This window comes from Mercenaria mercenaria, chromosome 14 (assembly GCF_021730395.1).
Source record: "Mercenaria mercenaria strain notata chromosome 14, MADL_Memer_1, whole genome shotgun sequence".
Lineage (NCBI taxonomy): Eukaryota > Metazoa > Mollusca > Bivalvia > Venerida > Veneridae > Mercenaria > Mercenaria mercenaria.
In genome coordinates, this window is record NC_069374.1 from 67,148,787 (window position 1) to 67,161,520 (window position 12,734).

At 35.1% G+C, this 12,734-nt stretch overlaps 2 protein-coding genes across 2 annotated transcripts in view; one reads left to right on the top strand and one right to left on the bottom strand.

The window, feature by feature from the left end:
* Positions 1-10,211, top strand: part of LOC123527774 (large subunit GTPase 1 homolog) — a 53,609-nt gene extending 43,398 nt beyond the window's left edge. The window contains exons 10-13 of the mRNA XM_045307438.2: positions 3,933-4,056; positions 5,401-5,480; positions 7,064-7,231; positions 9,146-10,211. Coding sequence (XP_045163373.2) covers positions 3,933-4,056; positions 5,401-5,480; positions 7,064-7,231; positions 9,146-9,325 — 552 coding nt within the window. The 3' untranslated portion in view covers positions 9,326-10,211. The remainder of the gene's footprint in view (positions 1-3,932; positions 4,057-5,400; positions 5,481-7,063; positions 7,232-9,145) is intronic.
* LOC123527773 (uncharacterized) overlaps positions 1-12,734 on the bottom strand; it is a 188,998-nt gene that overhangs the window by 14,164 nt on the left and 162,100 nt on the right. The gene's annotated exons all lie outside the window — the stretch shown is intronic.

Here is a 12,734-nt window from a genome sequence, read left to right on the forward strand (position 1 = left end):
TAGAACTTTCTCAGACTGGTAACGGTGTTCAGGGGAGCGGGAACCTCAAGTAAAGCTTTCATGTAGGTCTGTATGATTCGGTCTTTATGTCCATACCTTTCGTGTAATAACGACACTGCCTTGTCATAGTTAGCATTAGTTAACGCAAAACCTGCAATTGTTTGTCCAGCTTCTCCCCTCAGAGACGACTTCAGGTAGTTGAATTTTTGTACACCACTGAGTGAAGGGTTCGTGTGAATAGCCGACTCGTATGAGTCCCAGAATGACTGCCAGTCAAGAATGTTGCCATCGAACCGCGGTAGATCTAGCTTCGGTAGTCTATGGTATACAGAGCTGTGGGTGTGGTTAAAGTTAGGCTCTCTTTGGGAAATTATCGTGGATAACATTCTCATCGTTAGTTTGTGATGATTCGCCGTAAACAGACACACGGAAAGCCTGAGAATTAACATTCAAATTAGAAAATGTTACCTTTTTGAAACTTGCTACTTTCTGTATCTTTGTCTGTAAATTATAGATGTACTCATTATGATCCAGTATCTCCGTCTCGATTTGTTCCCCGTCATCTTCTGGAATGAAATCTATGATTTTCTCATGGATCTCGGTGATCGTCTGCTTTTTCTGTCTCAGGGAATCTTCTATCGTCTGCAACTCTTCCAAATCACCTGCTTCTTGCTGAATCATCTCGAATTTTGACAAAAGTCGTGTAACTGCACCCTTGTGCCCCTTCTGGATTGATCGTAGTTTAGTTGCCATTGCTAATGTTTTTCGTCACGGCACCAAAATGTCGTGGAGACATTAAATGAAGACAAAAGTGTTGTCCATTTTACGTTGACTGTTTACTTCATAGACCGGAAGAACAACAAGTGACGTCCAGGACGTCATAACATACAACAAAAGAGCGCGTTACATAGACGTGACGCCAAGAATGGCGCGTCGTTAAATATACATGTTACTTAACGTGACAAAGACACTTTGGAATTATGGCCCTTGACAATAATTTATGAATCACCTACACTCATAAAAATGCTGAAGTCTTCATTCTCAAACATGCACCAAAAACCATTCATCTTGTCCGCACTCTAAGTCAATCATTTCTTATCCAATCTTCACCAAACTCGAACAAAATGTGTTTGCCAATAAGACCTTGGCCAGGTTCAATAACTAGCAAAATCGGCCCAGGGTCTTTGGAATTATGGCCCTTGACAATAATTAATAAATCACTTAGACTCATAAAAATGCTGAAGTCTTCATTCTCAAACATGCACCAAAAACCATTCATCTTGTCCGCCTTCTAAGTCAATCATTTCTTATCCGATCTTCACCAAACTTGAACAAAATGTGTTTGACCATAAGTTCTCGGCCAAGTTCGATCACTAGCCAAATCGACTTAGGCACTTAGGAATTATGGCCCTTGAATTACCAAAAATCAGTATTTTTACGCTTGTCTGTACTGTAACTTGAATATTTCTCATCCGATCTTCACCAAACTTGAACAAAATGTGTGTAACCATAAGTCCTCTCCCAGGTTCGATAACTAGCAAAATTGGCATAGGCACTTCAGAATTATGGCCCTTAAATTACTGAAAATCAGCCATTTTACTCTTCAAAGGTATATTTGTTGTGACTAAATAGTAGGGATGGCAACGAATAGCAATTTTGGTATTCGAATATTCAGTCAGCCTTCCGAACGAATATTCGAATATTCGGTCATCAAATGATCAACAAACTAACTCAAAATCTTATGAATTTATCGTACCCATAGCAGCGCTCTGCATTAATTCTACTTTCGTTCACACCGGAAGTAATTCAGACATTGACGAATTAAGACCGACTTATCGTTCTCATCGCTTGTTCATCTTTTTAAATATAAAATATTTTTTATTTGCGTCCATTTACATATAATCTATATAGCTAGGTTTTACTTATTTTTACATGTTTTTACAGGGATGTAGCCCTCTTGTAAGTAAGGTTCTCTCCACACATATTATAAGTAGCCCATGTCTTATCGGATGATCGCGTGAAATACTTTAAAAAGACAGGCGGCATTGCTTGCATTTTGACAGTAGATTCACTATATAGCATGAACAATACTTTCAATTAAACGGGGTGTAAAATTAAGACTGTGGGTGGGGGGGGGGGGGGGGGGCGTCTTATAAAAGATAAATTTTGCTTTAACTTTACCCTCTGTCTGAATATTGAGTAGATTGTACTACTTTTTTCGTACAAAATGCATTTATTATCAAGAGGAATCCATTTTACATAAAAATAATATTCACCACATTTGACTTGTTTACAACACTTTTCGGCATTTTTCTTTACTGAAATACATCTTGAATCGACTTTGATTGAAATCCGAGTCATTAGTTCAAGTGCTTGATGATTTTAATTACATGTTCGCACCTGCCGAAAACATGGCGATTTGTAACGGATTTACATCAGTTGGGGACTAATAAAATTTCTAAAGGTAAGTAATTAGCGGTACTTACAACAGTGTACGATGTCATCACCATAGTGATGTACAATATCGGCACGCTAAAATACAAAGTGACACGTCTGACAGCGACGGAAGCCATTTTCACGTGTATTTACTATGAAAGCGAATTTTGGTAAATTAGATAAACGAACATACTGGTTATTGCATTTGGTTTTTATTTATTTCTTTTGATTTTATATTTTTTCCGAATATTCGAATAGTGAAACAGTATTCGAATATTCGTGTCATGAACGAATATTCGAATATCCAAATATTCGTTGCCATCCCTACTAAATAGTAAAAAAAGACTGACTTAGTGTTTAGATGATTAGGCAGTTGTGGGAGACATGCGCTTTTCTAAAAGCAGCTCTAGTTTTGGACTTAGGTTGCTTTATATGGGCCATCTCTTGGTTAACCAAATGGGACCGTTTCGTCTAGCATCAATACCCCTTACTAGAATGACTTGATACTAATGCAGATGTAACCTCTGACCATTCCTCATCTTCAGACATCACCTGACCTCAGTTTGACCTTGAACTTGACCTCGTTTTGGACTTAGGTTGCTTTGTACCGACAAGGATGCCACCGGGGGCATCAAGCGTTTATTGAACGCAGCTTCTTGTTTATAGATCAATTACCAACCTGGATTGAAACTCTATAGATATTTAGAGTAATATTTTCCTGCTCCTGGGACAATATTTCGAATAGTCAAGCATTGGCTGTCTTATGGACAGCTCTTGTTAATAATGTCAACCAATTAAACTGGAAGAAATGAAAATGTATATAATTCTTTTTCTTGTTTTATGTCTGATACTTGCGTTATATCTTCATTTAATACAAATACAATAGGGTTATTATAACCGTAGCTTGATCTGGGATGCTGTATTCGGCTCGAGTGGATTTTGCCAGATCAGATCTCACGAGGCGTGCAAGCGCCGAGCGTGATCTGACCTAGCAAAATTCACGAGAGCCGAATACAAAGTCCCAGATCTAGCTACGGTTATAATGACCCTTTTATTATATACCTTTACCATTTTATCCTTGTTTTGTTCTTGAATGAAATTTTCAATGTTTATCGATATTAAATGGAACTTAGTGAAGATTTTATGTGCGCTATTTATAGAAATGTGCCGGATCATGCATATTAATGAAAATAGTCTGGCAGCATACAATTCGGAAAGGTACAATATGGAATTCAAAAGGTACAATACGGAATTTTTGTCTGTCTGTTCATATTTGATTGTGAAATACATGCCGATTTTTTTACAGAATTTATATAGGTATATAATAAAAATTAAGATGATATGAGAATCTCGTTCATTGTCAGATTATATGATGGACAATTTCTCTGTATTGTCTTCTAAATTCATTTAAATTATTTAATTAAAGAAAGTACCTCTTGAACCTGTTCTATTACCTTACTTTATTTTGTGAAACAATACCTTGACAAATAATAAAGTTATGTCAGAAGATTCCACGTTGGTTACTGGAGAAAACCTATGGAATCAATTTGCCAAAGCCAGTGGAAGGTGAAGATCCACACAGGCCCCCTACAGCACATGAGTTACTCAATACATATGGAGGTAAGTCAGAGGTAAAAAACCAAACAAAAAAGCATTGATACCTGTAGAGAGGTTGGAATTTCCTGACTGCATTTTTGTGCCCCCCCCACGCCCCCCCCTCTTCAGTGGTGAGGGCATATAGAGTTGCTCTTGTCTGTCTGTCCGTCCGTCCTTCCGAGAATCTTGTGTTGTGCCTAGCTCCAAAAGTATATGATGTAGAGTCACAAAACTTTACAGGAATATTGGTCAGCATGTGAAGTTGCGCACCTGGGGTTTCGCGTCCGGATTCATTCAGTCTTGTAGGAGTTATGACCCCTGACTTTGTAAAAATTGGTCATTTTAGTGTTGTGTCGCGCCTAGCTCCAAAAGTATTTGATGTAGAGTCACAAAACTTTACAGGAATGTTGGTCAGCATGTGAAGTTGTGCACCTGGGGTTTCTCGTCCGGATTCATTCAGTATTGTAGGAGTTATGGCCCCTGAGCTAGGAAAAAATTGTCATTTCAATGTTTTGTCACGCGTAGCTCCAAAAATATTTTACCTACAGTCATTATTTCACTACACAAGACCTGACTTCTTGTCCAGACTTACTCAGAAAAAAAGTTTGTGAAACATGTATGTAAAAAATGTTGAAATGTTCTTGACCTAGAATCATAAAACATTAGAGGATTGTTTTATAGCCTATGAAGTGTTCTCTTTAGGATTTTACTCAGCTAGGCCAGAGTTATGGCCAACTAAGTGAAAACTACACGTAAGGTTCTTAAAAGTCTGTGTTGCAAACAAACCATGTTACAGTGGCAGGAGTGGGGGCACCTGTGTCCTATGGACACACATCTAGTTGAAGACATGATTTCCCTTTTAAATGGTCATTAGCTTGGCATGTATACATCCAAAATACTGCTAACGTATCAGTGTTATCAAAGTCAGGTAAATGTTTTCTAACAAATGTTGTTTAGCTACTGTAGATGTTCAAGCTTACATGCTTTTAAAGAAAATTTAAAGCTCAAACTTGTGCTCATTACTGGAAAATGGTCCAGTCATTGACTTAACTATTTCTATGATAAAGGCCCACACAAGTGTTTTATTTTGTATAAAGATTAAGATAGAGGTCTGTTCTGGTGTAATCCATTCATTTTACGAGAATATGTTGCGGTAATTAGACACCGACATTTTGTACTTAATATAGACTAAACACAGATATAAGATGACCAGAGTAATATAGGTATACAAGAAGCTTCTATACACAGTTATAAACACTGGGTATCCACTTGGCATCCCTTTTGGAGATTTTAAAGTACACTGATATTAAATGGACATGTTAAATTAATATATCTCAATGCAATATACAGACGGCTTTTAATTTTCAGCAATGAGAGGATTCATGACAAATCGTGGTCTCCCTGATGGGCCAAGATCCTCAAGATACCTGCTGAAAGATTATGTCAATGTAAGCACATTCCCATAATACCTTCCTTCACTTTATTTGTAAATTAACGTGAAAATAAATCTATGAAATATTTATATACACTTTTCTGTAACTTATTGTTTACTGGAGATATTGGACAAAATTTTTTTAAATGTTCCTGATTATTTTAGGAACTTAAATCGAATTGTTGACAAAAACAAATTAATTTCCTTTTAATAATTATGATGTGCTTGCATAATATTCATGTTTTTGGTTGCACGACTAAATGGTTGAATTTTTATAGTTTTGTGTAATTTTTATTATTGTGAGATAACTGTTTTTTGTAAGGTTACAGTTTTTGTTCAGAAGATGACATTTTCCAATTTGCTTTCATTAAGGAAGTAAAAATTGTACAAATATATATTGTGTATGATTTATTTCAATATATACTGTGTATGATTTATTTCAATATATATTGTGTATGGTTTATTTCAGTATATATTGTGTATGGTTTATTTCAGTATATATTGTGTATGATTTATTTCAGCATATATTGTGTATCCTTTATTTCAGTATATATTGTGTATGATTTATTTCAGCATATATTGTTTTATTTCAGTATATATTGTGTATGATTTATTTCAGTATATATTGTGTGTGGTTTATTTCAGTATATATTGTGTATGGTTTATTTCAGTATATATTGTGTATGGTTTATTTCAGTATATACTGTGTATGGTTTATTTCAGTATATACTGTGTATGATTTATTTCAGTATATACTGTGTATGATTTATTTCAGTATATACTGTGTATGATTTATTTCAGTATATATTGTGTATGATTTATTTCAGTATATATTGTGTATGATTTATTTCAGTATATTTTGTGTATGGTTTATTTCAGTATATATTGTGTATGATTTATTTCAATATATATTGTGTATGATTTATTTCAATACATCTTTTAAGAGTCATTTTGTAGGTGTGACTGTATCACAACTATCACTTATGGCACTGTGACATAATTATTGAGATACAACAATAATTATGTCTCCCACCATACAGTGATGTGGGAGACATATTGATTTACTCCTGTCTGTGTGTGTGTCTGTCTGTCACAAAGCTTTCCGCACTCTTAAGTCAAACATTTCTCATCCGATCTTCATCAAACTTGAAAATGTGTTTGACCATAAGACCTTGGCCAAGTTCGATATCTAGCTAAAAACCGCCCAGGCACTTTTGCATTATGGCCCTTGAATTACTGATTGGATCCACTCGTCTAGACCATCTAGACGAACTAGAAATTTTTGGTAGGAACCATTCTTCTGAACAATCCAAACAAGGCAGTTGTGGGAGACATGCACTTTTCTCAAAAGCATCTCTAGTTTTACTTGATACAAACAATAATTTTATCACGTAAAAGTGTCACTTTTTCAATTTTCCTTGTTTGATAGAAAACAAAATGAAGTCGTGTTAGAATTATCATTTTAGCGAGTTACCATTGCAAACAAAAAACAATATCCCTGCTTCTTGCTTGAAAGTAGTTTTAAGATATCAAAGGCTTAGCCATGTCTGTATATTTCTACTACAATGTAATGACAATTTTCTTTTGTATCATGAATAGGGAAAGTTATTACATTGTCAACCACCAGCAGAGATGGATCCTGTTGAATTCAATGGTTACTCCCAGGAACCAGATGGTACATCTGCTACGGGGGGTCTCAGTTTAGGGAACCAAGATGGACGGCCGATACTGGTTCCTAGTAAAGTGGATGCAGAGTTCTTTAGAAAGGTAGGTTTGTAGCTGATTCCTTTATATTAGTTATTTATTTTAAAGCAGACAACCAAAATGTGCTGTTATAACATAAATACATGCAGGTAATATCACTAGTGAATATGCAGCTTCCTTGATCCAGCAGCCACCACAAAGAGGAACCATTGCTGACAGCCATATCTGATTTTTAGCTCACCTGAGCACAAAGTGCTTAAAGGTGAGCTTTTTGGATCGCCCTGTGTCCGTCGTCCTGTCGTCGTCCGTCCATCCGTCGTCGTCGACAATTTGACTGTTAACACTCTAGAGGTCACAATTTTGGCCTATCTTAATAACACTTGGTCAGAATGTTACCCTCAATAAAATCTTGGATGCGTTCGATATTGGATCATCTGGGGTCAAAAACTAGGTCACCAGGTCAAATTAAAGGAAAAGCTTGTTAACACTCTAGAGATCACAATTTTGGCCCATTCTTAATGAAACTTGGTCAGAATGTTACCCTCAATAAAATCTTTGACGAGTTTGATTCGGGTCATCTGGGGCCAAAAACTAGGTCACCAGGTCAAATCAAAGGAAAAACTTGTTAACACTCAATAACACTCAATAAAATCTTGGACGAGTTTGCGGTCAAAGACTAGGTCACCAAGTCAAAACAAACGAAAAGCTTCTTAACACTGTAGAAGCAGCATTTATGACTGTATCTTCATGGAACTTGGTTAGAATGTTAATCTTTATGATCTCAAGGTCCAGTTTAAATCTGGGTCATTAAGATCAAAAACTAGGTCACCAGGTCAAATCAAAGGAAAAGCTGGTAAACACTGTAGAGGCCACATTTATGATCTTATCTGAATGAAACATGGTCAGAATGTTAATCTTGATGATCTATAGGTCACATTAAAATCTGGGTCAGACGGGATCAAAAACTAGGTCACTAGGTCAAATCAAAGGAAAAGCCTGTTAACAATCTAGAGGCCACATTTATGACTGTATCTTCATGAAACTTAGTCAGAATGTTAATCTTGATGATCCTAAGGTCAAGTTTGAATCTGGGTCATGTGGGGTCAAAAACTAGGTCACCAGGTCGAATCAAAGGAAAAACTTGTTAACACTTTAGAGGCCACATTTCTGACCATATCTTAATGAAACTTGGTCAGAATGTTAATCTTGATGATTTTTAGGTCAATAGGTCAGGTGAGCGGTACAGGGCCTTCATGGCCCTCTTGTCTATTAAACTAGGTCATTTAGACCAGAACATTTCCTTCATACGTTGCTAAATGGATTTACTTATCACATGTTTGACGCCACGGGAGTGAAATAAAGCTATTAAAAATGATAATACACTAGTGTAATAAAGCTTTGACGTTGACGTCGTTTAGACGTTTGTCAAATTGTCTTGTTTATATAGTAAAAGAAAATTAGAATTTTTGATGTTTCGACCGGAAAGGCTATCATGTGATAAAAAGAATATTACATTTGTGACTTTCCACATTTAATTTATTAAACTTGTTGAATAAAATTGATAAAATGCTTGGCAGAGTCTCGCATTTCATTATTTTATTCAAGTGGTTTAATAAATTCAATATGAAAAGACACTCGTGTGATATCGTTTATATATTACAGATTCTTAGAAGGCTTCCATTTACTGTTGTGTACAGATCAATTCAACTTCACTTTGTATGGTTTTTTAACAACACTAAAACAAATTACATGTAGGTCATATGGTAACTTTCCTGATTTTAATGACAGAGACACTCTGTTCTGTAGAGTTTTGAATCACACAGTTAGGTCATATGGAGACTATCCTATTTTTCTAATGATGGAGATTCCTCTCCCAGCACCTGGATAAAACTATTGACTGTCTGTAAGGCAGTTGAATAGCTTTATACAGGTTAAAAACATATTATGCGTTACATTTGTATTTCCGAAACATTTTAGGAGTTTTCCACAGTACACACACGCACAGCGCGTGGTGAGAAGGGAGCACCAACAGGGTCCGATACTGCAGGAAGTAGCCAGTCTTCTGAGATGTCACTTAACGAAAAACCATGGAAGAGACATAATAATAGAAATAAGAAAGAAAAACTCAGACGAGTTTATGGCCACCTTGATAAGTAGTGTGTTAACAATGGAAAGAATATGTAATAAATATTGACAGACAAAAGGATGAACTTTGTGAACACCATTAAAGAAACATAAGAAAAAAGAAGAAAAACACGTTTTAGATGCCTGAGAAATAACCAATTTGGGATAAAAAGGATTCATAAGTATATATTTACATTCGCCCTATTCCTTTCCATTGAAAATTATGACATTCATTTTGTATGAACAGCAACAGGAAAGGCACCAAAGTGATGTCAGTGATGCTTAGCGACAATGGGCCGCTGTTTTAATGACGTGTACATATATACAAGTCGGGGAGAAGCTGATTTTAATGTTAAATATAAGAAAATGTGTGCAATTTATAATATGATCTTGTTTACAGATGGAAGGATCTTTAATGTAAATATAACAGATGAAACTGTTTTAGGTGTTCATGCGTGCGATTCATGTTAAATTTGCCGATTCTTTTCTGCAGTTCATTTCGCATGAACACCGAAAAAAAAAATTTCATTTCTTAAATGACAGAGAGAAAGTGTATTTAGTTGTACCACCATGAAATAATAAAACAGAAATAAGAAGTGAAACTGAGGCATATATATTATTCATATCTGTATAAACATGATGTTAGCCACGAAAAGGACACAGACAATATGATAAAACATTCTGTTGTCTTTAAAATTTGGTACGTGTATCTATGTTGCTTGGTTGTGGTTGAATTTGCGGTAATTTAAAAGATATGGATACATATTTTAAAGGTGTTGAGCATTTGGGATTAATATAGAATCTGTGACAAGATGTTACAGATGCTTTAATAGCTATTAAAGTTTATGATCCTACCACGAGTAAGAAATAACACATTGTTGATACAGATTTAAAGTATAATAAATTGTAAAGTAACTAAGACTTCTTTGATCTGTTGACCCCCTCCCCCAACCCCCAACCCCCCTAAAAAAACTAAAAAATAGTTGTCCCTTCTTCAATGGGGTTTGGCTTACAGGGAAGACTTGGCATGCTCAACTGTGTTGCCTCTTGAAATAAAGACTACAGTTGTATTATTATTGCTACTATTACTGACTACAGGATTATGTAATTTAAGAAATGTGATTGAATAAAATCATTGCTTGGAGTTCGATGCAAAGGAATTGTATCATGTGAGTGCAGCCCGAGTGATGTAAAAATAAGCATCTGAGTGACAAACAATGATTTTATTCCTGAAGGAGCAAATTACTGTTGGAGATATATCATGTCAATTCTCAAGACACGTTATCAAGGATTAGGATCCTTGAAACTAGCCACCCAATATTTGTCGGTTTTATGTGGTTTTCTTTCTAGCGCACCACTAGCTGATTGATGCTTACATAATTATTATGACATACAAAGTTAACAGTGAATTGTCGCATAATAACACACAATTTTCAGTCTTCTTCATATATAATAGGAAAATAAATCGTGTCGTGTTAGTGTAAATCATAACGGGTTTATCAAATGCAAATATTAATGATGGTATAAACATTTTATTGTCTGTCTGTACACAAGAAGTAAAACAGTAAAATCAGTATCATTTTGAATCGTATGAAATAATTCATGTGTGTTTTAACTCGTACAGTTTCTTAAAAAGGCACCACAAAATAACTTTATTCTTTTGTATTTTTCATAATGGAAATTATACACGAGTTACATGAAAAATACGAGATATAAAAGAATTTAGTTTCAACTTGACAGTGACATATATTAGGCCAAGACAATGTGTTTAATGTCTTAGCATCTTATTGAATTAATGTAATAGTACGTATTTTAATCAGTGTATTTAGTTACATTTCAATCACATTTTGTTTCTACAGTGTCAGACAGTTATTCATCTATATTCTTTTTAACTATGCAGAAAAGAGATTGACTGAATAAGTTTGCAGATAAAGTTGTGAAAACACATTTATTCAGGAATGGACTAAATTGTCCACCTGAAAACTTGTAGCATAGCTGTGTATTACCTGTATTATAGGAATGATTTTCATGAAGTTTTTGTGGGTGAAAAAAGTAGGTCACTAGGTCATGGTGGGTCTTGAATTGTGCTCTACTTTATGACAAAATAACTACAGGAGAAAGGTGACTTAATATGTTCGCACAGATGTTTGGAAATTCTTCAGTATACCTTTTAGGTATTGTTTTCAAGGAGGCTATCCTGTACAACATCAATCAATGTTTTTTGATCATTTTCATAAAGACATAACCTTTAATTTGTGTCCTGTTTAGATTAACATTAAGCACCTCTCTGCCAATGAGGTTGATATTCTCTATTTTAATTCCTTGTTACCATCACAACCAACTTTACTACCAACACAAACAGTAAAACGTCCACTTTCAGCACAAAATTTCATCATGTGCTCCTTTAGCCATTTCCCTTCATTTCTCCTGCGTTAAAAATGTGTAGCTTGGATAGGCCAAAATATACAAGGGAAAGCATCAACATTATCCCCAGCATGGATCCCGGACCATACTGAAGAATTGGATAAAAATCAATTCTTAATTTCTATTATCTTCCCTTTTTTATTAAGATCAACACTTTACATAGTTTTTTCCCTTCCACCGTCTTAACTCAATACAGATCAGTATCAGATATTTTTAGCGAGATGCTTCAGCTATCTCCGCTTTGCTTGTGTAGAGAGTGCCGGACCTTGTATTATTTCACCAACCCCAACAACAGCATGAAACAATGTATTCTTTAACAAAACATGTATTCTTCCTTCCCTGTCTTTGAAGAAATGTTCATTTTGTATATATTTGTATGGAAGAGGAGCATCATCTCTAATACGCTGTAGTAAACAATGACCAGGTGATACAGTCTAATCAGATAATTATGTACACCTGGCTACCATCACTCCAGTCCTTTATCACCTGGTTGAGTAGGATAGCTCTCCATAATTTATATACTTCATATAGTCAAGTTAAAAAGTAAGCAAAGCAAAGTTATAGTTCTTGTACAGTGCATTAGAGGTAATGTCATTCTTTAAGATTTATTTAAATCCCTTCAATAGTTTGGGTGTTGTGCTTCTAACAAACGTGATGGACAGACTCGTGGAGAGACAGACAGGGACCATTACCATTCCTCTTCACCTTCCATTCTGTGCAGCAAGTGATCAGTGTATCACTGTAAGCAGTAATGATTCAAAAATAAATAAAAAAAAACATTTTTAATGATTCCAAATAAAGGCATGCTATTTTCATACTACCAACACTGTACTTTTTTCAAAGAAATAAATTGGGACAGTAAACCTTTCATTTCATGTTGAATATGAAATGCCTTGTAACAATGTAGGAATAATTTTCATTTTGTACAACCCATCTATCCCTCCAACTGCATTTTTCAAATAACAGGGTGGTTACAAATAAAAGAAAAATAACCAACATAAATATAACAACATGTTTA